At 38.3% G+C, this 27,705-nt stretch overlaps 2 protein-coding genes across 7 annotated transcripts in view; one reads left to right on the top strand and one right to left on the bottom strand.

Annotated features, from left to right (window-relative positions):
- AASDH (aminoadipate-semialdehyde dehydrogenase) overlaps window positions 1–8,476 on the top strand; it is a 35,998-nt gene extending 27,522 nt beyond the window's left edge. For 2 of the 6 annotated variants that reach the window (XM_042468441.1, XM_042468440.1), the window contains exons 13-15: window positions 802–927; window positions 1,742–1,873; window positions 6,982–8,476. In XM_042468441.1, coding sequence (XP_042324375.1) covers window positions 802–927; window positions 1,742–1,873; window positions 6,982–7,380 — 657 coding nt within the window. In that variant the 3' untranslated portion in view covers window positions 7,381–8,476. Of the gene's footprint in view, window positions 1–541; window positions 1,063–1,741; window positions 1,876–6,981 lie in introns of those variants that run through there. The other 4 variants (XR_006104072.1, XM_042468442.1, XM_042468443.1 and 1 more) reach the window with 4 other exon arrangements.
- Window positions 8,477–9,232: 756 nt separating this feature from the next.
- CRACD (capping protein inhibiting regulator of actin dynamics) overlaps window positions 9,233–27,705 on the bottom strand; it is a 37,307-nt gene continuing 18,834 nt past the window's right edge. The window contains exons 5-8 of the mRNA XM_042469602.1: window positions 23,757–27,411; window positions 19,686–19,876; window positions 18,226–18,388; window positions 9,233–13,591 (exon numbers count right to left, since the gene is read on the bottom strand). Of these exons, the coding sequence (XP_042325536.1) occupies window positions 13,431–13,591; window positions 18,226–18,388; window positions 19,686–19,876; window positions 23,757–27,411 (4,170 nt within the window). The 3' untranslated portion in view covers window positions 9,233–13,430. The remainder of the gene's footprint in view (window positions 13,592–18,225; window positions 18,389–19,685; window positions 19,877–23,756; window positions 27,412–27,705) is intronic.

Here is a 27,705-nt window from a genome sequence, read left to right as displayed (position 1 = left end):
CATAGAATACACCCTACTAAATCTAGGTAAAGTAAGCTCTGTTTAGTTCAAGTAAGTTCATATAGGATTGCATTATTGATAATGCATAGCGTAGTACTGTATTGCACTTACTGAACTATGCAACACTAATCCAACCATACTGCTGCTGAAGCCCCATGCCCCACAGGCATCTTTGCTTGAAGAGGAACTGGGGAGGGGGCAGAAGTGTCTGGCTGTGTCCCCATAGCAAGATCTGAAGTGATTACTTCATCTGCTAAGGTCCACAGGGGTCTTCTGGAGGTATCAGTAGCCAGACACTTCTGCAGTTCCCATATTCTCTTCCAGGCATAAATGGCCATGAGTGGGGCGCTTCAGAAGCTCTATGGTAGGTGGGATATTTGGTTTCTGCAAGGAAGCTTTGGTTTTTGCAGGAGGAGGAAGGGAACCAACCTCCACAGTGACCAAAAATAGACATGTACAGGTAACTTTTGCCTATGTATGTCTCGTAACAGTGTGCCACCAATTGTATATTGTTACAGCATGCTTCTTTTTGTCAAAACAGCACATATCTTTGCATACATTCTGAAGAATGTGTATGACACTGATAATTTACGAATACCATCCCTCTGAATATGATATAAAACAACAATGACAGCAACAGAATGCACATGACCTTGGCTACTGAATATCCTATACTAAGTACTAAGATTTATTTGCAGGATAATACCATATTTTAAAAATTTTTTATTTGCAAGTTTTTGAACTTTAGCCTTTAATTAATCAATGGCAGAACCTTTAATTTATATTATGTTGTGCTAACAGAAGGAAGAGTGTGTCTGGAAGTTAAACAGCGAAGCTGGAGCTGTATTTTCTTCTCCTCATCTCAGTGTATTGCCACACCACTTGTATGCTGCAACACTTGGAGGACTGCTGTTAGCTGTAAACCCCGTATGTGCTTTGCTGGCTTTGTATGGTCCAGAAATTTGTACTGGTGCAGGTTCCCTGAGGGCCTTAGGAACTTTGGGTAGGAGGTCCTGAAGAATTATTTTGGAGAGCACCAAACCACCTGAAGCTACCCTTGATGTAATCCTTTCATACCTTTTATTAGAGTAACCCCCCAAACTACCACAAACATAATATATTCAGAAGATAAGAAATTAAATAGGGCTGGGAGACACTACTGAGCTTCCTAGCCAATGTGGTTACCTAGCTAAGTAGATGATAGAAAATCACAGCCATTGTAAGGTGATGTTGCAAGAGGCACTACAGCTGATTTTTGTACTACCATGCGTCTCTAGGCAGGGCCCTTCTTATCTTAAGTAGTAGGTAACCTGGCACAGGATGCTGTGAAAAAAATGTCCACTTAGTAACATTTCTAGGTCTTTGCTCAGATTTTTACATTTACAATTGGTTTACGTCAGAAATGGGGAGAAGTGGAGCCACCAGCTTCAGTCCCCTGTTTGCAGCCTCCAACCCTTCCATTAGATTTTTTTTTTTTTTTACTCTAAACATCCAAACTAGTAAATAACTGTTTCTGGAGCAGTGGTTTATCTTTCAAACCCTCAGCACACACACTGCCCCGAAGAAGTACGAAAGGGGGGGTAGCCTTGCAGTCTCTTACTGGGCTGCATTTTTGGCTGAGATTTCACTGCTGCAGGCTGCTGATGTGTCTGTGTATGAAAATTGGCCCATGTCACTACTGCAGCTGCCCATTCTTGTTTTAAGTCTTCAAAAACCCTAAACAGTCATTTGTGCATTACAGATTACGGGGAACATAATTTGGAAATATTTTTGTGGAAAACCTATCTTCTCATCACCACATTGCAACAAGGACTATGTATGTGTTGGATGTGTGGATGGAAATCTATATTGCTTTAGCCACTTTGGAGAAAAGGTAAAATGTTTCATATTGCTTATATCTTTTGTTACATGTGTGTGTGGGTGCCTTTAAGTCACCTGTATATTTAAGTTTACCCCAAGAATTTCATAGGGTTTCTTTGGCAAAGACTACTCAGAAATGCTTTTGCTAGTTCCTGCCTCTGAAGTACAGCCTATACCATCTGGTATTCATTGGCAGTCTCCCATCCAATTAAGCAGGGCAGACCCTGCTTAGCTTCCAGGATCAGACAAGAAGAGCTAGTGCCTTTATTTTGGGTATTTAAGATACTAGATTGATACATATTCTTTATATCTATTACTTTCTGTACTTCCCAACAGCTAAAGCCTCCTATGTAGGTCACAAAAGAGGGATAAAACCATACAATATAAAAACAAGAAACACTGCATAAATATTTTTTAAAAAGACAGTTGAAGAATATAATAGTAAAGGCAATAGCAGGGACAAGATATGAAAGTATGAACACAGTATTCAAAACCTAAAAGACTAAAAGTATTCTGGGAGAATAAACCTAGGATCTTCACCTAGCTAGTGCTTTGGGATTGATGTTTTATAACTAAAATGCTAGTACAATAAAATGTAAGAGTAGATTTAATTTGTTTTAATTATTCATTCATGATTTTAGCACTCATTTTTATATCTGTTTTGTTTATATTTGTTTTTCCAATGGGAAAAGTTTAGACATAAAAAAAATGGAAAGGTATACCTAATCTATCATGGCCAGTCAGATACCTCTGGGAAGTAGGAGATGGCCTTTTCCCACATTTCTTTCCCAAAGTTGGCTATTCAGGGACATGCTGCTTCCAGTTCTGAGGGTAGCATCATGATAAGTAGCTATTTGAAAGTTTTATCCTCCCAGAATGTATTTACAGTGGGTCCTTGTTATCGGCTGGGGTTTGGTTCCAGGGCCCCCCATGGATAACAAAACCTGTGGATGTTCAAGTCCCATAAAATACAGTGGCATAGCAAAATGGTGTCCATTATAGAAAATAGAAAATCAAGGTTTGCTATTTGAAATTTATACTTTAAAAATATATATTTTCAATTTGTGGATACTTGAATCTGTGGATTAAAAAAATCAGTGGATAAGGAGGGTCGACTGTATTTTAAAGATTGCTGGCCATCAACACATCTGATGATAGCAGGATGTGCTGTCCAAATAAATACGGCATGTTTTCTGTCCAGAATCACTCACCATTCATTTGCTTGGCTTGACTATTGCATTCTAGTGTTGCTAAGGACTAAGGAACTTGCTAAGCAAGGCTTCCTTGTCCATATTATGCATGGTTTCACATATCTCTATCAAGGTTTTCACTTCTTTTCTTTAAAGTAAAAAAATTACCCAATATATCTTTTCTTGTAGGGAAACTTGCTCTTTTCTGATAATTAATCAGAGATAATATGAATTCCCTCTGAATTCCACTTATATTTCTAATTAGGAAGATAAAGAAGGCAGAATCTCACTGTTAGGTCTAATTGGAAATTTTACGCCCCTTGCTATCCAATGGCTAAGAGGCAAAAAAAGGGTCTTTATGTGGCAAGAGAAGCATGAAACATATTCTCAGCATGAGTAAAAAGGGACTTGCACATGGCGCTCCACTCATCATTACACAATTTTCCAGCGTTGTCCTGAGTAGCAATTTGACCACAGAACCAAAACCATTTCTCCTTGCGTCTCAGCCTGGAAGAAAGGAGGCATATAAATAAAGAAAATAAAAAAGAAACCCCTCTCTACATCTTCCATAGTGAAGACACACACATGTTGTCAGTACCAACAGAATGTAAACATTCAATGTAGTACTTAAGGAAGTGGAAGTGGCAACTGCAGTCAGAGATGACAAGTGTATCTGGTAGCTTCCTAACCATTCCTGTGGTTGATTATTTGAGGGAGGAGTGGAGCTGTGCCCAAGTGCCATTGTGTTCTAGCTAAATGGAGAACTGTTTACATAAGGGGTAATTGTGTACATCTTTATACAAGTGTCTAAATAATACAGTAGCCCCTCCCAATTCATGTGGGATCTGTTCTGGACACACACACCCCACGAAAATGGCAACTCACAAATATCCGAGTCCTATTGAAAATAATGGCCCATGCATCAGTGGCGCATGTGCCCCATTTTATCCCCCACCATTGGCCACCCGTGAACGGGTGAGGGACATGGACTCCAAGCCTGCGAAAATGAAGGGACAAGTGTATAGCATATGACTTCAATAAGATTCTGGCCAAGGAATGGAGTAGTTATCCAATGGTTGTGTGATTGGGATTGAAATTTGGGGTTCCTGGCCTCTCAGGAACATTTGTAGAAAGAAAAATATTACCTAGAAAGTATGTGCAATCTTGCTTAATTTGTTGTTCTCAGCATAAAACATTCTGTGCACTTTGCAATCTTTGCAGCTTCAGAAACTATATAGCTTTTCAAGAAAATAAAATTTAAGCTGTTCATGTACACTTGGGAAAACTACAAAATACAAAAAACTGTAGAAACAGAAAACTATATATTAAAGTGTTGTCTCTGTGTGTCTGCCATTTGTTCTGTGGATAATGTACTATGTTTTGCACTTTCAGGGCTTCAGTTCCCATTCTCATTTTAAAGTTGTGCACCATTGAAAGCTGTGCAGCATTACATTTTGTGCTTTTTTTCCTCCATTTTTTTAAAGCTCCATAGCTTTTAAAGCTGCACATCATTCCCTTTTGTGCTTTTTCCTTTTGTCTTTTTGGAAAAGAAAAGCTCTATAGCTTTCAAAGCTATTTGTTGTTAACTGCCCTCGAGTCGATCTCAACTCATGGCGACCCTATGGATGAGACATCTCCAAGACCCTTTGTCCTCCACTGCTCTGCTTAATTCCTGCAACCCCATACCCATGACCTCCTTAGTAGAGTCCATCCATCTGACATGTGGCCTTCCTCTCTTCATACTTCCTTCCATCTTTCCCAGCATTATTGTCTTTTCCACTGAGTCCTTCCTTCCCATGATGTGCCCGAAGTACGACAGCCTCAGTTTGGTCATCTTGGCTTCCAGGGAGATTTCTGGCTTGATCTCCTCTAGGAACCATTTGTTTGTCCTTTTGGCTATACATCATTCTATTTTGTGCTCCTCTCCCTGACTTTAGGACAAAAGACTATTAAAGTTGTGCAACATTTAAAGCTGTGCAACATTCCATTTTGTGCTATTTTTCATAAGTCTTTTTGGAAAGCTCAATAGCTCTCCGGGGAAAGCTGTGAAGCTTTCCAGAAAAGTATGCTGCTTTTAGGAAAGCTCCAATTCTTTTTTCATCAAGTTAGTCAGATTTCTATCATTGCAGGAAAAATGTTCCAAAGTGTCATGACACTGCAGGAGGAAAAATTGATTGCTTTCCCCCAACATCTCTCGGGATCAGAAAAATCCAGGATTACCATCCCTATTCCAGCCCCACATATAATTTATTCAGATTTTCTGTGGTATTCTCCTGCAGAAAATATATGCCTTAATAACCTTGTTAGTCTTCAAGGTACCATGTAGACATTTAATACCCTTGCCATCTAACAGGCAAACTACCACCCTAGCAGGTTTCCTGCTTTTGATGGATCTAAGAAATTTCTATGCTTTCATTTTCATTAATTTTAAAGATATGGTCCTATGTTGTTGTTTTCTATTTTCCTTTTCACTGAAGCCTTCTTGTTTCTAATATGTTAACAACATGGGTATCTTTTTGGACTTAGTGGTTGGTACCTTCTCAGTCTGCAGTATACTTTCCATCAAACTTTTATTACTGTTGTTTTGAATAGCCATCAAATGTTCTGGAGAGATTTGAACATCTTTGCTTTCACTTTCAGTGTCTTTTTTAAAGACATTTGCTTTTTTGAAGAAAAATGAAACTATGCTGTTCTTGGCAATTAGGCGCTTATACATATTTTGAATTTAATAGCACTGTGGGCACTTTTTCCGGTTGGTTCAAGAATGCTTCTTGTGCCAAGTCCTGCTGTCCATTCAAAATCTCCTGAAACCTTTTCTCCTCTCCTTGGTTTCACTTTTAAAAAACTGTTTCAGAGCACATGTTATTCCAGCACTGTCTCTTTTGAATGACTCCTTGATTTACATCTCATTTTAGTCTTGAGCATTTTGGTTTGTAGTAGTAGTCGTTAGTTACTTTTGGAGCCTGATATTAGCCCCCAACAGGGATTTGGTGGAGGAATCTGCCCCTTTAGAGTCGTCCAATTGTTTGAGTCTTTGCCCGCTGTGAAACTGACTTGAAGCCTTAATTTGGACATAAAATTAATTTGAATGCACTTTGCTTGAAGTCTTATTTTGGCTAAATACATCAGTTCAGATTTGGAGCTGAATACATGAACTGGGTCCATGCAAAAGTGAATGTAGTGATACAGAACCTCTTTATGCAATATTTTGGCTAATTTTGATTACTTTTTCTGTTGGCAAAGGAAGGGCTCACATGGCCAGCAGTTTTCATCTAGTAGTGGTAGTACTTAGCTCTTTCTTTCATTTGTCCATTTGTTCAGGACAGAACTCTCTCTCCGTGCTTTTCTCTTTTAAAACCATATTTACTATTGTTTTTCTTTCTTTGCCTGTGAAATTTCTTGCTTTAGATTAGAACAACTACATCTACATTCAGACAATGCATATGCAGCTACTCTGAGAGGAAGGAAAATGAAGTTGATCTCAATCTGTGATTGCACTCTCATTTTCTCCTCTCTAAAATGAGATTAACTGCTTCTTCATTATCTGAATTCGGCCCAGCAGTAAGCAGCAGCAGGAGCCCCTGAAGAGTTGTAGTTATACTGAAGGATGACTTAAGGAACCACTACTGGACCAGAACTATTCATCATATGTATTCTGCCTTTGTCAGTGTTGTTTCTGGCAAAGGTACAGAGAAGCAAGCAGGTTCATGGTAACTACAGATCCAGTAGGTAGTTGATTGTCGTCCCCCCCCTTTACAATCTTGATGATGCCCACTAGATAAGACAGTTTATAGACCAAGTGTCCTAATCAATTTGCACATTTTGTAAGACTTTTCTAGATGTAAAGATTAATGTTCGTTTATATAATATGTTCAACTGCCTGGAATTGAAGTTACAATACTAAATTCAATTTCTTATTATTTTCATATAGGTTTGGAAGTTTTCCAGCAATGGACCAATTTTTTCATCACCCTGTATATCAGATTGTACTAATGACATATTCTTTGGCTCCCATGACTACTTTACCTACTGCTGTAATATGGAAGGCAATCTGTTGTGGAAGTTTAAAACCACATCAACTGTATATGCAACCCCATTTGTTTTCCGTAGTCAAGACTTGGGGAATAAACCATTTCTAGTAGTTGTATCTACAGATGGGAGCATATGGATCCTGAATGCTAAGACTGGTTTGATAGAAGGTTCAGGGGAACTTCCCGGAGAAGTGTTCTCTTCTCCTGTAGTATGTGGAACAAGGATTGTTGTAGGTTGTAGAAACAACTACGTTTATTGCATGGATATAAGTATATCTGAAACCAACACAACTGCCTAACAGTGGTCTTGTCAGTATTTTTGATTTTGTATATAATGCAGATTTTTAAATGTTTATATTTTTATACATTTTTTTAATTCAAACCTCAGAAAACAAAATGGATAACATTGCACTGAAATTAAGATTTTCTTGATTGTTAAATCAAGGTACTCTAGAATGATTTAAATTGGCATGGGCTGGCATCCAGCTAGTGACATATGCAAACATAGAATCATAGAATCCAACTTGTGTCTGCATATGTTTTCTTTTGGTTGTTGTTGTTACCAGAATTCTTTTCCTCTCTCTGCAGCAAACAGCCCCACCCCATTTAGCTGCTACAAGCCCTCACTGCATAGTCATTGAGTGGCCAATGGAGAGCATGGTCAGAGGATACAAAAAAGTATGACCTTGGGTGCATTTGCACTTAGAATAATGCAATTTGGTATCTTCTTTGCTTTAGCTCCATCCTATGGTATTGTGGGATATGTGGTTTTGCAAGGTCTTCAGTCTTCTCTGCCAAAGATTGTTGTTGCCTCAGAAAACTATGGACCCAGGATTCTGTAGGATGGAGCCATGGCAGGTAAAATAGTATCAGACTACATTATTTCTATGGTATAGATGCACCCTACATTACTACAGTCAGGTGCAGAATAATGACACGATCCACCAGGACCACAAAAGGACCTGGCAAATCTTGATAGATGTGATTGTTCTGTACCTGAATTACAGGGACCTAGCCAGGCAATTCTGCAATCCCCACTTGCTTTCCACCAGCCATTAAATAATTGAGAAGGGGAGGGCAAGTCCTGGAAGGTGAGATGTATCATAGTTCCATATGTGGAACTTTCGTGCTACACCGTGTAATACAGGATCTTGGTCATAATCTTCTTGACACCAGGTTGTTTGTGCATCTTACAAATTTCTAATAGGCATGATTGTTATTACCTAATGCATTCAAATGTACTAAATATGTCCTGTTTTAGATGTTAATCCATATTTATTGATACTTTAAGAAAAAAGATAATTGTCAAAACTAAGGGTGGTCTTCACTATCAAAGAAGCATAAGACTGATAAGACTATGAATGAATTAATAAAACATTTTTATTCTTTAAAAAACTGTGTCAGCTTATTATTGGAAAGTAGACGTAAGCTTAATAGTTATGCAATAGTACAAAAATGTTTTGGTGTCACATGATATCCAAAGAAGTGATATCTGTATTTCAGCAGATTTGGGTGGGAAATGGGTCCTTGTTAATAATATATTGAAATTAGTATTATAATTATAAAGCTTAGAAATACATGTTCTCCTTCACAAATAACAAAATATAAGACATTGTCAGTTAGGCAAAAGCTCTTAACTACTTCCTTTTCTAATTCACAGAATTACAATTTTATTATTCTTTACTACTGTAATATAACAGCTAAAGGTATATTCCATAGAGGAACATTTTAAACATGTACCTCATCTACCTCCTAAGGATCTGTTTGTTTTCCAAGCACATGCTTCAAAGCCCTTCCATTATATTTATAGTATAATAATTAACAGTTCGCAGTTACAGGCTGGGGAATCGGTGTAAATATTGCACTGATTTACTTTTCCGACTGTTGCAATTGTGAAAAGAAATATTAAACTTGTATAACAATGTATGAGTGTAGTGTCTCTGTCACCAACAAAGATAAATTTATAGTTCAATCCCTTAATGTCACTATGAACATTTTCTAAAACATGTATGAATGAATAAATAAAAAGTACTGTCATAGCTACAGAAACACATTTTTTATTGAAATAGAACAAATTTTCAGTGATGGACCATTTACAGTATAATCTTGACAATCAAAACTGAAAATAGAAATTGCACTAATATCCCTTAGTCATAGTTTTACTCAGATTTTATTGTTTGTAAAAACACATAATTAGATCCTACAGCAATTTCAGGCTCTCCATATAAGGCAAACCCGATGTTTTAACAAAAAGACAATGAATACATACACCTTCTGATAATTTTCAGCAGATTATAATTTAAAAGGAATTAAAATGACATTAGTATAAGAAACAATTGCACTTTAAAACATTTGAAAAATTAAAAAAGTACACAAAACAAAACCTCACAATTATACATTTGTTTATAATTTTATACACCACTATATGAACAGAGGTTAATCTTTAACCTCAAATAATATTTTGTCCCCAGTCTAGAAAATGTTAATTATTCCCAACACCTGTTAATCTGTAGGATAATGTCATTATGACTAATTTAAACCCCAATGATTTCGACAGGATTTGGGTATGATTACTTCCTCTGGATCAGGACATCTGTATACAAGTTACTAAAAAAAGAGAGTGAGAGAGACCATATTATACATAGTGGTTGGATTAATGTTGTTGAAAGTTATTCCTTGCTGGATTTCATTTTACAGAGTTTCAATAATGTGTTTAGTAGGAAAGGCTGTGAAACAAAACAAAAAAAGGTTAAGCAAAGTAACACTTCGTTGGTATTTAGTGCAAATTTTTGAGTTGATCTTACATGAAATGTCAAATATTGAAAATATTGTAGAAATGTTCCGTTACAAATATTGTACATATTCCCGCTCTAATTAGGACACTAAAATGGAAATGGCTTTCCCCTTATCCATACAAAAGTGTGTTGCACAGGTTCTTACATCCAGCATCTGGGGTACACCTGCATATGCAGAACAGCATGTAGTGTAACTAATACTATTAGCTTGGATGCACTGATCACCTGTTAGACAGAATTAAGAGAAAAAATATTCTTCCAAGTGGCCCTTGCTGCCTAAGAGGTGATTACGACTATCAATGCTGATGGTAAGCCTGGCAATGAATGAAATGGGGAAACACTGCTTTATCAGCAGGGGATGCACACCCTTCCGATCAGGGCCTTGGAATACAATTTTCAGTACACTAGATACCTTCATGCTTGAATACACTTTGCTTTTGAAGCTTTAGAACTATTTACTAACTATATACTCTGTGCTAACAGTGTGTCTAGAATCATTTTGGTAGGCCCTTCTTTTATCATGCAAATAGCATCTACTCCCCCCCTCCCTAAATTTCTTCCACTTTGCTTTTTCCCTGCCTACCTCCAGAGTTAACCTCCCCACCTTCCCCCAACCCTACTCTCCCATTCCAGACCAATTTCAGAAATGGCTCTGAAGAAATTGAAAGTTATAATTACAGTTTGTGCAATTGCAGGTTTAAGTGTGGTCTGAGTAAGTGCACATTTTAAAATAAAACATTTCCCATACCACCAGAAGGTTTTTGCACCAGTCAGAGCAGATCTGTACTTTGTATACATCCTCTACTAGGTGCACTACTTGTCCCACATTTAGTAGCTCCTCATGTCAATGGATTAATTGTTATGTATTTCTAAGATAACGGAATGCCCCTTCAGTAATCAGTGGATAAACAAAAGATTAAACACACAGGCCTGCCTTCTTTCTGCTTCACCTTGTTCCAAGTGAGCAGAAGGTTCTTGTATTTTGCAACCTGGATCTTATAAGCCCCTCAAAGTTGATGATGAGAGAACATTAAATTGCCATAAGTTACATTAATGGCTCCAGCATACACACTTGTTGTAAGGCCCTCACTATCTGGAGTGGCAATATATCAGCTCTTCATCAGTTCCAATGAAATCCTAAGCACAGCTTTTCCCTTACATTTTTAATAATCCTGCCTGAAAGTGATGCGTCTTTGGGGGTATCAATAGTTTGCATTTAAAGATGAAATTAAAATTTAACATTAAGAGCCCAACAGCTATAAGAGTACTCCTCCTCACTGAAGCTTCATAAATACTGAATTTATTATCCTTTCTGCAGGTACACACAAACACAACTGTTTTCTTTTCCTGAAGCATGATACCTGTTCATTAACAGCATCTGCTGACATGCCATTTTAGATGCTCTGCAGCAAAACTAAAGTTCTCATACTGTTTTTTGGATGAGTGACAGAGTTCTCCCCTACTGTATAGCTAAAGCAATCTGATAATATGAGGCTGTGCTGTTCAATAAGTGTATAGTAAAGCAAAATACAACTCTGCCTCTTATGATACTTGCAGTCTAACACAAACCAGTTATTCAAGTCAGTTTAGACTAACTAGGACAATCTGAATTCATTGCATTGTTGACCTTTTCCAGAATTCTTGCGTAGGAAGCAGTTTAGGAAGTAACCATGAAAACATGTCACTGCTACCTCCACACTTTAGGAATAAAGACTTAAAGGGTAGCAGTACTTAACTGCAAAGACATTATGCTTTTCCGTGCAATGTTTTAACTTTTTCTAGAATCTGAAGTCTGATCTAAGCCTTTTTATATCAGTACGTAATTACTGAGGAACTAACAATAGCTATATTGTTTTAAAACATGCCATTAATAAAAGTGCTGTAGTGATGTTTTTGCCAGCATTAACATGCAGATATGCTGGCACAGTAGCTCAAGACTAAGGTGCAAATTAAATGCAGAAATATTATGACTCCTGAAAATATGAAGTCTGATGTCCACAAGAAGGAAATATAGTTCCCTTTGATTCAATAAATTTTTAGTTCCCCATTTCCCTAAATCTGCTATATTGTAGACTCTTGTGTTAGGAGTGTCGAGCTACAGGGCTCAGATGAGTTGCTGACAAGAAGCTTGTCATGTGAAGAAAGAAAGTGGAAGTTCAGCAGGATAGTAGCACTTTTCTATATGCCTTGCTGCATGACGTTGTAGTTCTTCAATTCTCTTCTCTCAGGAGAGACTTGTAAAAGTGAGTCTTTTTTCTAGCTGGAATATCCATTCTACAAAAGGCTCACTTTTACGACTGTCTTCCATGGGAAGAGAAGTGAAGAATTAAAATGTCATGTGGTAAGGCACAGAGACAGGCGCTACTATCCAGCTGAATTACTTCTTTCTTTCATTGTGTTATGAACTCTTTAATCTTTTGAATCCCCAACATGTAGACACTGAAAAAGTTACATAACTAGGTGGGCTTTTGGATGCTATTTAAATTAGGTATAATATGAATGATCTGGGTTTGCCTTCACATGTGTTTTAATACTCCACTGCTGCTATTTTTCTCTCTGCATGGTGTTCCCCCATTGTCAGAAGAAAAAGGCATAGATGGCATTTTACCAGATACCGTTGCAGTAGCATGTATCTGCATACTGTACTAGGGAAAATGTTGTAATGCATTTTTGCAAGTAATGCATTCTTCATGGTATGAAGAATCACACATAGAAAGATAGAATGGAAATGCACATTTGACAAGCCCCAGTTTTAGCAAGTTAACAAAGCTGATATAATTAGATACTTCCTGATAGAAGCTACTGATAAAAAGCAAGGTTTATCACAAATAAAATACTGAACTCGTGAAAACATTTACAGGCAAATTTTCCTGCTCAAGGCTCCAAGCACCAGGACAAATTCCTATCCTGCAACATCTTTACAGCAGGACCAGACACATTGGTACTTTCATCAGTGACAAGTTATACTTAAGTATTTCAAAGTCATCATCTCTACATTAATTGCAACATGAATAAAAGATTATCACTGTATAGTTCCCTTTACTACTAAGACAGAAATTGGTCTTTCAATATCCTGTACCTGAGTAGATTTTTAAATTTTCCAGTAAATGGTATTACATTCTAAATTCAAAAATGGAGCAACATGCAGCTTATATTCATTTAAAGCATTTTTAAGTAGCTGGAATCTCTGCTTTGTTTACAGTAACATATCCAAAAAGACAAATAGAAATCCAAACCACTGGAGCCAAATATTGAGGGACAATGGAGGAACAATTTTTTAAAATAATCTGAACCTAAAACATATTTAACAACTGTTTTGCGAGTGATAAAACCTCAGACTTGTGCCAACACCTCTCTTCCACAGTACCTAAATTCTCACAGTGGTAAGATTCTATTATGTAGATGAAATTTGCAATGAGAAAATGGTACACAGTTCAAAGTGTCCTTCATCCTCCAGGATATGTGCTTAATTTTGTTCAGTTAGTTCTGTCATGTGAAAATACTAACAAAAAGGAGAAAGCAATTAACAACAGTAAAAGCAACCCCTGCATTGTTTACTTAATGATTTGTGGACAGTCACTCCAGGCTTTTGCTTTCCTCTTGGCTAAGGCCAGCCAGGCAGGTTCTGTTGACACTGGATTAGCATCAGGCGTAGAGAATCTCTTTGTGACTTCTTTTGCCAAGGGTGATGATGGAACAGAGTTTGAAATCTCCACTGTTTAAGAATGGAGAGAAACAAAGATTCATCACTGTAAAACAACATTGTAGGAACCTGCCTTTTGCTACGGCTAGATTCTTTCAAACTGCACATGGTGGCATTATACTAAATACTGTACTAAATTCTTTTTGGAGATGACACCATTTTGTGTGAGATGTGTGAACTGATTGTCCTGCCAATTCCACAAACCTGGCCAGTCTTCCTTCAAGAATCAGCCACTCAAACATCTGAGCAACTGCTTCATTCAGGACATGTTTCCTTCTCTTCTAACTTACCAAACCCTACAGTGCTGTGGATATCTTGGAGGTTCTGGTGTCACAGCTCTACAGGATGGGGTTTTGATACACAAAGTATACATCAGCTATAAATTTCAGGGTGTCGAAACTGAATTTCATTGTACTGCTTCATTTTTGTGAAGCTATATCTAAATAAACAATATATATTTAAAGATGTGACCATCATCAGCATTACAAAAATATCAGAGTGTTCCAATTAGCAATTTTCTCATTCATTCATTCTTATTCCATATAACCACTGAAGGTGAAAACAGTTTGACACAGGCTGGCAATATTATTTGTTGTCTCCATCAATCACTCTTCCTGCTGAGAGATGAGATTTGATGATTGACGGGTGGCACATAAAACAATAGCATAACACTATGAGTGACATCCTGTTAGTGATGTATGTGTATGTAAGTGAGGCTTCAACAACTATCCAGGTATAGCTCAGCTAATGAAGTTGATTTGGTCCTGAGTATTATATCTGCAACAGAAAATATGGTACCAGACTTAGAAACAGCATGAAAAGAATAAGGACAGGTTCCTACACCATAAAAAAGAAGAGCAGTTTAACATATTTCAGCAAATGCTTTAACCAATGGTATCAACATGCATATATGAAATGGAACCCGCTGGTCAGGTAAGCCTTGATTAAATAACATTTTGACCTTTATAGAGAACACCTTTAAAGCTGCATCTCTCAATAAGCATCCACTTTTCATATGATTTGCATTTTAGTGGCCCAACTTATCGATCTATGCTTCTTTAACATGCTGGCGGTAGATGGTGAAACAGGCTTATCTGCTTCCCACTTTTCTCTCTGTTTTGTTGCCTGAATTCCCAGTAAGGGATTCTGGAGGCAGCTGCTGTTTGCTTGGCCTGTTGTTGAGGGGAAGGAAAAGGAAATTCCCTCTATGGAGTTTATCAGACAAGGGAAATTGGAAGTATAATCCAATGGCAACGCAATCAAGGGATTTCACGTTATTGTGTGATAGCCTACCACACACAATTTCGGGCAATGGGAAGTCAGTCTGAACGTAATCATGGGGTTTCAGGTTATTGCATAATAATAGCCTACCACACACAATTTTGGGCAATGGCAAGCTATTTTCGGGCAATGGGAAGTCAGTTCGAACACAATTCGAATTCACATCAATTTGCTGCACTAGCGAATTCACATGAATGCATTCTGACCCCACTTTTTTTTCATTTGAAATTAAGTGAAATTCCTCCCATGTGATAAACTTTTTTTCCTTCTCCCTCCAAGCCAAGATAAGCTCTTTCTTCATTGTCTAAATTCCCTTCCCTCCCTCTCCCCATGGGTATGAAGCAGCAACCTCTCAGGGTGAAGAGAGAACACAAAATTGTGTAGGCAGAGCATTAAGCACTACCTGCTCAGTGTAGGATTTCAGCCCATGACTCCAAACCAAGAGGGACAAAATAATTAAGGCAGCAGAACTGCATGTCTGGATTGCTCCCACCTAAAAAGCAAAGCATTATCAAGGGAAGAATAGTGGTGGAAACACCCTACATTTAGAAATTCACCCTGTGCATTCAATTCTCTCCAACAGTGCCCTGAGAAAAGCTCTTAAAACTTCCTCATTAATGGAAAGAACACAGAATCTCTACCTCTGCCTTTTGGCACAGGAAAAAATTGTTCATTAAAGAGCACAAATTTAAAAGCAGTACCACGTTGTATACATTTTTTTGGCACTGAAAACATATTTGCATGGTTTTTAAATGTTTTTAAGAGCTAGCATTGTGTAGTGGTTAGAGCTCTGGGAGACCAGGCTTTGAATCCCTGCTAGACCTATTAGAAGACCTTGAGCACGTCCACACTCTCTCAGCCTCAGAGGAAGGCAGAGAAGGCCACCTTTGAACAAATTCTGCCAGGAAAACTCTGTAATAGGTTTGCCTTAGGGACACCATTAAGTCAGAAATTATTTGAAGGCACACAACAACCAAAAAAGGGAGAAAAAAGATTCCAGTGCCAGGGGAATGAGGATGCTTCCCCATCATCTCCCCCAGTTGAGATCTCATGTTATGGAAAAGTTTCCCAATCCTCAAGAGCAGGTTTTTAGGAGGGCTACAGGAGAAACACAGAATCATCAGTTCTTCTGAAAGGAAGTGATATCCAGCAGAAGTACACCATATAAATCCTGACCAGAGATTGTTTCTACATGAAAAGTCAGAATTACTTAGCTTAGCAGCCCTAAGATGTTTTTTAGCGCTCAATCCTGAAATATGTGGGGGGGAAACAGCTGATGGTGCTTAACTTATCCCCTCCACAACAATAAATTGCTCTTAATTTTATGGTTCTCTCACATGAGTAGGCTATTATGTGAATCAGGTATACCATTTACAGTTATCCCCAGTGCAGCAGTAAATAATGTGCATGTAAAGTTTTACTCAGCCCTTCATCATGTACTACCCTTCTGTGAAATAAAATTAATACACTGTACTTTTACCTTTATCACCTGAACTTACTGCTTTCTGATCAGTTAATCAGCCTCTGAACTTTAAAAGGCACACTTTGAGAGTCACACAATAGAGGTCATAATTAGGAAGCAATTAATGGTTTCAAGGCACTAGAGGGAACAGTGTATTTATTACATAGCACATTATTTATTACTTTAACAGCTTTTTCAACCGTATGTCAGCATTTGTATCCAGGAGCATACCTGTCAGTTTGGAAGAAAACAAACTACTGGAAGAATTTCCTAGTCATTTCAAAAGCTCAATGGCAGGAATTCCCCTTATTTTTACGCTCACTTCCCAAACTATACGCTGCATATCATTCATACTACTTCTGGGAAGGAATCAGTGAGTTGAATATCTCCAGTTTGTTAACAGGCTTTTATATATTTTATGGTGATCCTAACATGAACCTATCACAAAATTGTCTTGGCAGTGGGTAGGTAGGTTGCTCTCCTGTAATGTTGAGAGTGTAACTAGCCCAAAGTCACCCAGTGCACACTGGCTCAGGAGTTATGCATGTGTGTGTGTGCGTGTGTGTGTGTCACACTCTCTCAACCGCACAGGAGAGCAACCTACCCACCCCGAACGAAGTCTGCCAAGACAATTCTGTGATAGGTTCATGTTAGGATCACCATAAATTGGAAATTATTTGTAAGCATACAACAACAATGCATCATGGCTGCTAGCCTCCATTTCTCTTGGAGGGTTACAAATTATGCAAACTCAGAAAAGGGACAGGACTCTTCCATTTAGTATCTTACTGCAAAGGCTTTCTGACTTTGGTTCTCGTTTCCCTAACTTCAGGGTCTAACTTTCACCCTCTCCATGAACTTCTGTTTTGCCTCTGCCCATCCAAATCCATGCACCTTTGTCAGAATCACACCCCAAAGGCCAATAAAGGTGAATCTGTTCTAAAATGATAAATATCTGGAAAAAAATTGCTGGCTAAATATGTATGTTAGAAATGCATTCAAATTTAACTGATAGTGAATATTAATAAAAGAATCAGACTCCAGCTGCAGCTTGTCCCAGTGCTAGGTCTGACTGATAAAGTGTTTGTAATGAGTTAACAGCCAAAAATGCTTGTTTTACTTCAGGTGCATATGTAAGCAAGGTGCAAATATTTACTTATCTAATGGTGACTTAACACAAATTACTCGGGCTGATTGAATGGGATGGAGGAATTATGTACACAAGAGTGCTGAAGATACAGTGGACAGCCAAAAAGACAAGTAAATGGGTCCTTGAATAGATCAAACCCTGGAAGTCAAGATGACAAAACTGAGGCTATTGTACTTTGGCCACATTGTGAGAAGGCATGACTTACTTGAAAAGACATTAATGCTTGGAAAGGCAGAGGGGTAACAGAAAGAGAGGAAGACTGCATATCAGGTGGCTAGATTTAATTAGGGAGGCCACAGGCCTAAATCTACAGGACTTAAGCAGAGCAGGAGGAGGCTTGGAGCGGTCTCATCCACAGGTTGTCATGAGTCGGGACCAACTTGAGGGCAGTTAACAGCAAGAACAACAAAAACTGGCCTTATATAATACCCCCATCAAATGGTGAGGAAAATTATGCCATCTACCAGATTTCTGATTAGTGATAAAATTCTCATAACTTGGGAAGGCCCACATGCACATTGTGAAAACACTAGTTTACGTATCCAACTATTTCTTTTTGAAAGGTTCTGTTTTCCCAACAACTAGCTTCACTGTAAACACTTTAAAAGACAAACTAGAGGTCCATTTTCATAAGATGAATGGGATTCTGAAAATCTGCAACTGGTTTGTGAGCCACCAACAATCCCGAATTGCTCATAATTCTAACTTCCATGACCAAGTGGCTATGATTTTGACAGAAACTGTAAATTATACCTGTCACAGATGTAGGAAGAGTATTCGATTTTTTCAGGTGTTCTCTGCGTTCAAGCCTTGACATAGCAGTCTCAATTTTCTTCTCCTCTTCTGGGGCTGCAGGTTTTACTAGTGTATTTGTCCTGTTGGTGATTTTATTATCTGACTGACTGTTTATGCTGGCCTAATACAAAGCACAAAAGGGAAATATTACATTATAAAATATTAATATGTTTGTAACACAAAGAAAAATAAATCACATGGAATTCAATAGCATCTACTCGTGGGGAAGTATACTTGCTATGTTTCTGATGACTAATTTATTTATATACTTATTTCTGGCCTACTATTTGGCTCAATGTGCCTCCAATATAGCAAAAAGAATAAAACCAATTTAAAAAATGTACAATTCATAAGTAAAATACATTAAAATCTCTATTATATTCTAAAATGTATAGTAACCTGAATTCCACCCCAGTCTTCCTCAGTGTCCACATATCCAGCACAGCAAAAATACTTAATCTTTTTTTTTTTTTCAGGGTTATAGTAGTCAAGCCATATTCTCTTATGGCCCTTGACCTCCAGATGTGTGGGGAAGCATTTCTCATTATCCTCCAAAGAATACAGCACAGGTATCAGGTACAGGAAAGATGTCTTATGCAATAGACCAGACCTTTCTTCATATCCATCGTAACTATCAAGTATCTTTTTTCCCTCTAAGCCTTCCTCTACTCCGCTCTGCATCTGGAGTGAGCCCAGGCACCTATACCAGATGCTAGATGGTGGATAAAAGGTTAAGAAAAGTTAAAACTGTGAGAGACTGCCTCCTAGGGACTGAATGAGTTTTCTGAGACTCATGTAGTGTCCAAGGACTGAAGAGGTTGTATACTGTTGGAGGGAACAGCTGCAGTGGGCAGCAAACAGATGCACCCTCTGCTTCCTTGGGGGACAACTGGACAACATAAGAAGCAGAGAAATTCTGTTACAAAGAATGATTCAATCCCTAATTCACATGCTGCTGTGGAGAATCAGCATACATATACAGAGAGAAAAGGAATTAAAACAAATCTGTTTAAAAAGCCATTTTTTTGCTGGCTTTCATTTATAATAATCATCTTTTGCTTAAACATGGGGTGTGGATTATCCTTTTCTGTGTTTGTGCATTTTGCTCTTACTCTCTTACCTATTTTATTAATACTTTCAATTATTTTTATCATGTTATCATCAAAAATGTTGCATTGATCCCTCAAAGTCTCAAATCATATTTAGAATTGAGGACTCAGGGATTTTTGTGACTTGCGTTCTTCTCTTAGGGTACAACAGATGCTGCATATATATTTATTAGATATTAGTGGATAATCGAAACCACTTCACCTCTCAACTGTTTTACTAGCAAAAGCCAACCACAAAAAATAAAATAATCAACATACTTTGCATGATATCACAGCATTTTTTTAAAAAAAAAATCTTCACAGACTTACATTTTCTTTAGCAAGTTTCTCAGCCTGCTTTGCCTCCCTAGCTTGTCTCCTTTCCTCCCTGGTTGCTTGCTGCTCTCGAAAACCCTTCTGCTTCTGCAGTGCTAATGTGATCCAGAGTGGCTGTGCAGATTCAACTTTTTCCATCAATTTGGAGCCATCTATGGAATGCCTGCTCTGAAGCACTGGTCTTTCTAGAAGACAGAGGCCAGAACAGAAGGATTAAATTTGAAAAACAGTGACATAGCTGCCATTATATTATATTCAGGGGAAAGTGTAAAAGGGGACTTGCTCAGCAGTCTGACAGAGATGTGGCTTAGCTTCCAGTTTCCTAGACTGCTGATAAACTTCTACCTATTGCCAGCCTCAGATAAGTAATCTAAGCACATACAGGTTGAGTCTCCATTATCCAGAATTCCAAAATCCAAAATACTCCAAAAACCAAAATGTTTTTCACAGGTGGCTGAACCATGCTTTCTTATGTACACAAACTTTGTTTCATATACAAAATTATTTTAAAAATATTGCATATAAAATTAGTTTTGGGATATGTGTATAAGGTGTATATGAAACACATAAATAAATTTTGTGTTTAGATCTGGATCCCTTCTCCAAGATATGTACATACCGTATATACTCGACTATAAGTTGACCTCATGTATAAGTCGAGGGCAAGTTTTAAGGGCAAAATTATGGAGTTTGATATGACCCTTGGTTAAGTCGAAGGTAAAACTTAGGGACACACAAAAAAGAATCTAAATGATGAAACAAAGGAAAACAATGCCAAAGAACCTACAAAATTATGGCAGGCATAACTGTTTTGGCTTACAAGATTGGATGGAAGAGAGAGTAGAGGGAGGTGAGTGCTTCCAGGACAGATTGCCCTCTTGCCTTTCTTAATAAGATGGCTCCATTCTTAATAAGAGTTAAAGTATAGTATTAACATTGACCCATGGATAAGTCGACCTAGGTTTTTGGGGTCAATTTTTTGACCAAAATTTCTAGACTTATACATGAGTATATACAGTATGTACACTGTGTACATGTATGCAAATACAGTTTTCCAAAATAAAAATAAAAATAAATCCCAAATCTGAAACACTTCTGGTCCCAAGCATTTTGACTAAGAGAGACTCAACCTGTACTATTTTCAAACATTATTTGGTGTCTAGGACACTATGTGTACTACATGTCAGCACTTACTGCTTCCAGTCAAAACATCCATTTTTAAGGTATACTCCGGGGTTAAATATGGGACCCATCTGCCATTGACAGGTACACTCTAGTCTTAGAAGGTGCCTTTGTCTCCTGTCCAGGAATCCCACCCATCACTGCCACACCACGTCTTGCCTCATTCAGCAAGCTCCCTGGAGCCTTCTACATCGTATTTTCCAGAGCCTGAATGGACTTTTGTGGGGAGCAAGGTGAGGGGAGTTCTGCTTTTACCAACCCAGTTTCAGACATTCAAATCTGGATTTAACCTCATATTTGTCTTTAGTCCTTAACATTCCAGGGAATTTGTAAGTAAGTACTGTATATACTCATGAATACTTATCTTCAGTGAATACTAATCAGAGTATTCACTCTAGCACTAAAGTGTGTATCTTATTTCTTCTTTCAAAAATCAGCAAACAAGCAAACAGGCTATCTTACAGTACAGTTATTTTTTTTCTCAAAGTAAGGAATAAAGACATTTGCTATTGGTCAAATCAGATATGGTTCCTGTAGAGCACCTTATAAATGATGTGATTCTTTCTCCTTGGTTACGGCTTTGACTACATTCTCCTGCAGGAAAAAAATCTAGATGAGATGCCACTGCAGCAAACTTTTTCAAAACGTTAACAATTCTTTGCATCCTTACAGCTCAGTGCAAGCTGCCCTAGAAATGTCAAAACTAGTTTAATCTCTGAGCATCTGTGTGCACCAACACCTCCAACTATTTCTGGAAAGTGTGGGGGTTTAATTTTGGAATTATTTAATATGCTATTTTGGGGTATTTGAGCAAACTTTTCAGTTTCTAAATATCACATAGAACAAAGAGTTTAGGTGGCCACACACACACGATGCCTCCAGAAAAGAGTTATACTTTGATTCACCCGTCTTGTGTCCACAAGCTCCAATGTTACATAAAATTGCTCCATTAACAAGGGCTTCTCCATCCTTTCAATGGAACAAGAAGCTCTGCATAGGCAAAGGGCTTATGCAGCACATAACTGAAGCGAATTAAGACTACTGTACCTACCAGCTCTGTACCTTATACGTACGTGACTCTGCATTTGTACATTGGACATTACTGGAATCATTATTACTGGAATCACAAATAGGGTAGATGATTATAAAAACTGGGAATTACACAAAATGTATAAACAGGATCACAGAATAACAGAAATCAGCAAGCCACAGAGTATTTTTCAGAAGGGCTGATTATATACTGTGGAGACAATATAACTTTTTCAGTATTTATCATTTCTTCTGAAGAAAATTCCACTGCTTGCAGTTACAGTCAGCCATTCCGCCCCCCCCCCCAAACCCCCACAATCCTGTGGATATTCAAGCCCCATAGGCTATAATGGGGGTGCGTGCCCCATTTTAACCCCCTGAATTTTCTCCTCATAAGTAAGCGAGGGTCACGGATCTAGTCTGCACAAACAGAGGGGCAACTATGATTCTGTGCTCCTCCTTACAGATTTTGTATAGTTTCAAGCTTCCACAATCATCTTCTCTGTTCATGAATGATCCAGATAATCTGTTTCTGAGCTATATTGCACAACAAGGGCTATTTTATACCTATTTCAGCAGTGCCCACTTTCCTACATGTGAACAGGCTTGGAAAGATACTTCTTCAGGTATATGTATTTGTTACTGTTATGATCCCTCAATTCTTACTTAGGGTGTTCCTATCATATGGCTTTCTGGGCAAATTTATCCAGAGGAAATTGGCTGTTGCCTTCCTGTAAGACTATGAAGGATGATTTGCCCAAGATCACTCAGTGGCTAAGTTGGGATTTGAACCTTGGTCTTCCAGAGTCCTAGTTCAACACTCAAACCACTATACCATGCTGGCTCTCTATAACCATATATAGAAAGCAACCAATAAGCGTGTGTTCTGAGTTGCATATGCTTGCTGTAGTTTTTACAACCATGTAGGGCTCCAAAGAGAGCCAGCATGGTGTAGTAGTTTGAATGCTGGATTAGGACTCTAGAGACCAGAAAACCACTGGGTGACCTTGGGCATGTCACACTCTCAGCCTTGGAGGAAAGCAAAGGCAACCTCCTCTGAAGAAATTCTGCCAAGAAAACTCTGATAGGTTCACCTTAGGGCTGCCACAAATCAGAAATGACTTGAGGGCACACAACAACAACGTCTCCACAAAGCTCGTTTTTGTTCAAAGCAAACACATACAACCAGGAATGCATACAGTACCAGTTCATGTTCCAATGTCAATACTAGGCACAGGAATTCAGAACAGGAAGTTTGGAGCAGGAATTTACTGTAGTACATTTATACACACAGGTGAATCACAATGACACAGAGCTGAATATCTGCTGTAATGTGGGATTGTGTAAAAAACTGTTCCTGTGAGGTCTCATCTAAGATGGTTGGCAGGAATAAAAGTACATCTTCATAAGTGGAATTAAAATTGGTCAGTTTTGTAACTTCTGGTATGCATTAGAGGGCTGCTGTTACATTACTATGTAGCAGAAGTGGCAAAGTACCCAATAAACAGTGCCCAACAAAACACAGTGTGCAATGATGTACTCTTTCTGGTGTCCCAATACACATCTTCACAATTCCTTAACAGGGTTTTGTAGCGTCTCAGCTACTTAGCTAAGTATACATAAAGTTACCTTAAGTAAAAGGTGATACAGGATTCTGGCAGTTGTTTTCATCCATGAAAATCATCACTTCACGTGACAATAATTTAAGCATGAAAAACATACAGATGTGTGAACATATAGATCTACTAGCATATTATCAAGAAAATGTTGCTCGCATACAAAATAACAACTAAGGTAACTGTTTAAGACTGACATCATCATAGAGTTACATGTAGGAACTACAGTTTTGCCTACCTTTTTTAAGAGGCTCTGTTTTTTTCTCTGTTTTCTCTCTCCATGGCATGGTAATGGATGGGAAAAATGACTTCTTTTCCCTAGACTCTTCCTCTTCGTTCTTGCTTTCTTCCGGTGCTTGTGAAAGCAGAGTACTTCCTTTAGCTTCAGTTTTCCTCCAAGTGGTAACTGGTTCAGCTTTACTCACTCTTTGCCCTAATGGTTCAATTACAGGAGGACTGCGTATTTTTGAGAGAGGAGATGATGGTGGGCTTTGGCTGGTGGGCTTTGGAGCCAATGCAGGCTTTTGTAGGAGTGGTGATTTACAGACAGTTTTCTCTTGACTAGGTACAGACACATGACTGATACTTGGTAGAGATATTGGGGTAGCTGTAGAGTAGTTCTGGTGAATGTTAGCTGATGAGGTCTTTCCAGAATTAACAATGGCATCCTTTGCCTCTTGGCTAGGAAATTTACTTGCTTTGGAAAAAAGTTTACTTGCATCTTGTTCACTCTCTGGGGTGACCAGAGGAGTTGGAACACCATCAAAACTATCTCCTGCACTGTATCTTTTCTTCTTCTTTTGTTCTGCTTGCTGATCATAGTGAAAACGCAAAGAATAGTTGGTCCTTCTTAATTTTACACCAAATGGGGACACACTTTCTTCTCCATTTGGTGAAACTCTCTCCAGTTTCCTTGTAGTAACATTCTGCTGAGTTTCCATATTAGGAGAGGTTTCTGACTGGGGTATTTCTTTACTTAGCGGGCCACTTGGAACAAGAAAAGATGGAAGGTCTTTGGCAAACTTACAACCCTCTGTGTTATCTGCCACCACATGATGCACTTCAATTTTACTTGTAGACAATCTAGGTACATTCACTACACTTGTCAGTCCCTCAGTATGAACTGCCTCTTTGTTTGCATGGACAGTGGATGGTCCCAGTTCTTTTGCTACTGTGTTCTCTGCTTCAGGGCCAACTTTATTCTCAGTGTCTGTATTAGTCTTTGAGAGTTCTGAAAACTTTTGCCATGCTGGAGTTATAGAAAACTTTGCATTTGCAGACAAAGTCTTCCGTAAATTACTGTGGGAAGCACTTCGCCCTTTCGGTGTCCAATCATCACTATGCCTACTGAGGCTTCCCTTGTCTTTCTCATTATGTTTACCATTTTCTGCACTTTTTAAGATTTTTGACCTAATTGAAGCCCACTCAGCTAATATGGCTTGGTTGCCTTGTGGATCTTGAGCATGCTTCATTTTATTGCTCCAAAGCTTGGCATCAGGAGATGGTTTCTGAGCACTGTCTGCTGGAGCCAAATCTGCTGTTTTTCTTTCTTCTGTTAAGCCAAGTAAAGATTTACAAGCTGTATCTTTGATCTGATTGAGGTTTACTGCAGTGCCACACAGCTGTGCTCCAGTGACCAAAATCGCAGTATGTGGGACACACAAAGAGGTTGGGAGATCATGTGAACTTTTGATACATTTGGGAGTCTTAAATTCTCTTGTGGTGGAAGGAGCTGGTGTTTCTTTAACAGGAGTAACTGGGCTCAGATTCACTTTCTGAAATATAATTTGTTTTTCACCAGATGATACTTGAAAAGTAAATCCCCTGGGCATAGTTTGCCTTGCATCAACTTCCTGCCATCGTAGCTCTTCTCCAAGAATCCTTTCCTGCTCCTGAGCTTCAACATTCTTTTTCTCACAGTGCTTTAAAGTTTCTTCTTTCTCCTGCCCTTTGTCTGTCTGGTTTGACTTTTGCTGGCTTGTTTCTTCTTTACATGAAAGTGCTTTCTTTGTGGTTTCCAAATGTTTCTCGTTTACATTCACATTTTTGGCCAGTTGCAACTGGGAGAATTTATCCTGTTCTTTTGGCTTTTCCAGTGGCTGCAGCACTTCTAAATTCAGTGTTTTCTGTTCTACTAGTTTTTGTTCCAATACCCTTTGTGTCAATTCTTCTTGCTGCACTATCTTTTTGTCCAGTGGTGGTTTGAATTCTGCTGCTTCATATTTTCCATGTTTTGGTGACCTAACTTGCTTCTCAAGTTCTTGCTGCTTTTGATCATTACTGCTCATTTGCTCTGCCTTCAGGTTTTCCTTTTGCTGCTCTGGTCTCTTTTGTTTCTCCAGCTTCATGGTTCTCCCTTTCCTGTGCAAACCACCTTCACCTTCTAGAGTTCTAGTTTGTTCTAGTTCTTTTTGTTTCTGTCCTGTTTTTTGCCCCTGAAATATTTGTTTGTTCCGTTCATCATGTTTTTCAGACTTGTGTATTTCTTCTTTCAACTCTTGTTCTCCCTTCTCTTCTGAATCCCAATGTTTTTGTTTTTCTTGCCATTTCTGCTTCTCTTCTTGTTGTCTTTTATTTTTCAATCCATGCTGGAACAACTTGTCGTAAGTTTTTTTCTCCTTTATTTCTCCATGTCTCTTCTGTTCCTTTTTATCTTCAGCTTCTGATGGACTCTCTTCTTCCTGTTCTTTTTGTCTTTGCTCTTCGTATTGGCCTTGGGCCTTCACTTCACATTGCCTGTGTTCTTTCCATTGCTTTTGTGCTTCCGGTTCATGTTGATCTTGCTCTTCCTCTTGCTTTTGTACTTCCAGTTCATGTCGCCTCTGTTCTTCCTGCTGACTTTGTGCCTCCATTTTACGTTGTCTTTGTTCTTCCTGTTGTCTTTCTATCTCCTGTTCTCGTTTTCTGTGCTCTTCCCATTTCCTTTGTGCTTCCATTTCATGTTGTCTTTCCACTTCCCAGTTCCTTTGTGCTTCTATTTTAAGTTGTCTTTCCATCTCCTGTTTCCTTTGTGCCTCCAGTTCATGTTGTCTTTGTTCTTCTTGTTGTGCATTCAGTTCACGTTGTCTTTCCTCTTCCCATTTCTTTTGTGCCTTTAGCTCACGATATCTTTGTTTTTCCTGTTGTCTTTCTGCCTCCAGTTCACATTTGCTTTGTTCCTCCTGTTGTCTTTGTATGTTCAGTTCATATTGTCTTTGTTTTTCCTGTTGTTGTGCCTTCAGTTCACATTTTCTTTGCTCTTCCTCTTCCCTTTGTGCCTCCAGTTCATGTTGTCTTTGCTCTTCCAGCTGCTGTTGTGCCTCCACTTCACATTGTCTTTGCTCTTCCCATTGTTTTTGTTCCTCCATTTCATGTTGTCTTTGTTCTTCTTGTTGCTTTTGTCCCTCTAGTTCTTTTTGCTTTAGTGCCTCTAGTTCCAGATGATCACATTCTAAGTACATAGGTTCCTCCAGTTCCTGAGATCTTTTTTCCTTCTTTCTTTGTTCTTCCTGTCCTTGGTGCCACTGCAGCTGAAGTTCTTGAGGTCTTTGCTCTTCATGAGCTTTCTTCTCTTCTTGACCCTTTTTGTCTTCCATTTTTAAACACTGCTCTTCTTCCTGAAGCTTCTGCTTTTTCCCTTCTATTTGTCTTTGATCTTCCTCAAATTCTTGAAGTCTTTTGTTTTCCATATGGCTTTTTACTTCTGCTTCAGCCATTTGTAATTTTTTCTCAGTCTCAAGGTTCACCCAATTATTTTCTTGCTTTCTTTTGCCTTTCGCATCTTGTTCATAGTTTTCTCTATCCTGGATTGGCTTGTCTGCATGATGGCCATCTTGTTTTGAGACTTTATCTTCACACCTTATTGGTTCTAGGACTTCTGGTTCAAATTCAATCACTGATACACTTTGTAGCTCCTAGTGTCAGGAAAAAACAAACAGATTTACTTGGCATTTTTAAATATGCTGAAGGGTATAGTGGGTTGACATGTCGTAAATTAATTATTTTACATGCTTGGAGTTCATTATGATTCCTTGCACTTTTTAGATTTTTTTGCCATATACAAATGAACATCATAATGAATAATAAAATACATTCAAGCAACCAAGTAAAGATTCATCAAAATATTTAACCATTCAATGGAATTATATTCTGGAAAGGAAAGAGAAGACCACAGCCATCTTAGGACACAGCTAACAAAAACACTTATC

This window comes from Sceloporus undulatus, chromosome 5 (assembly GCF_019175285.1).
Source record: "Sceloporus undulatus isolate JIND9_A2432 ecotype Alabama chromosome 5, SceUnd_v1.1, whole genome shotgun sequence".
In the NCBI taxonomy this organism is placed as follows: Eukaryota; Metazoa; Chordata; class Lepidosauria; order Squamata; family Phrynosomatidae; genus Sceloporus; species Sceloporus undulatus.
This window is presented reverse-complemented; position numbering and strand designations above follow the sequence as displayed.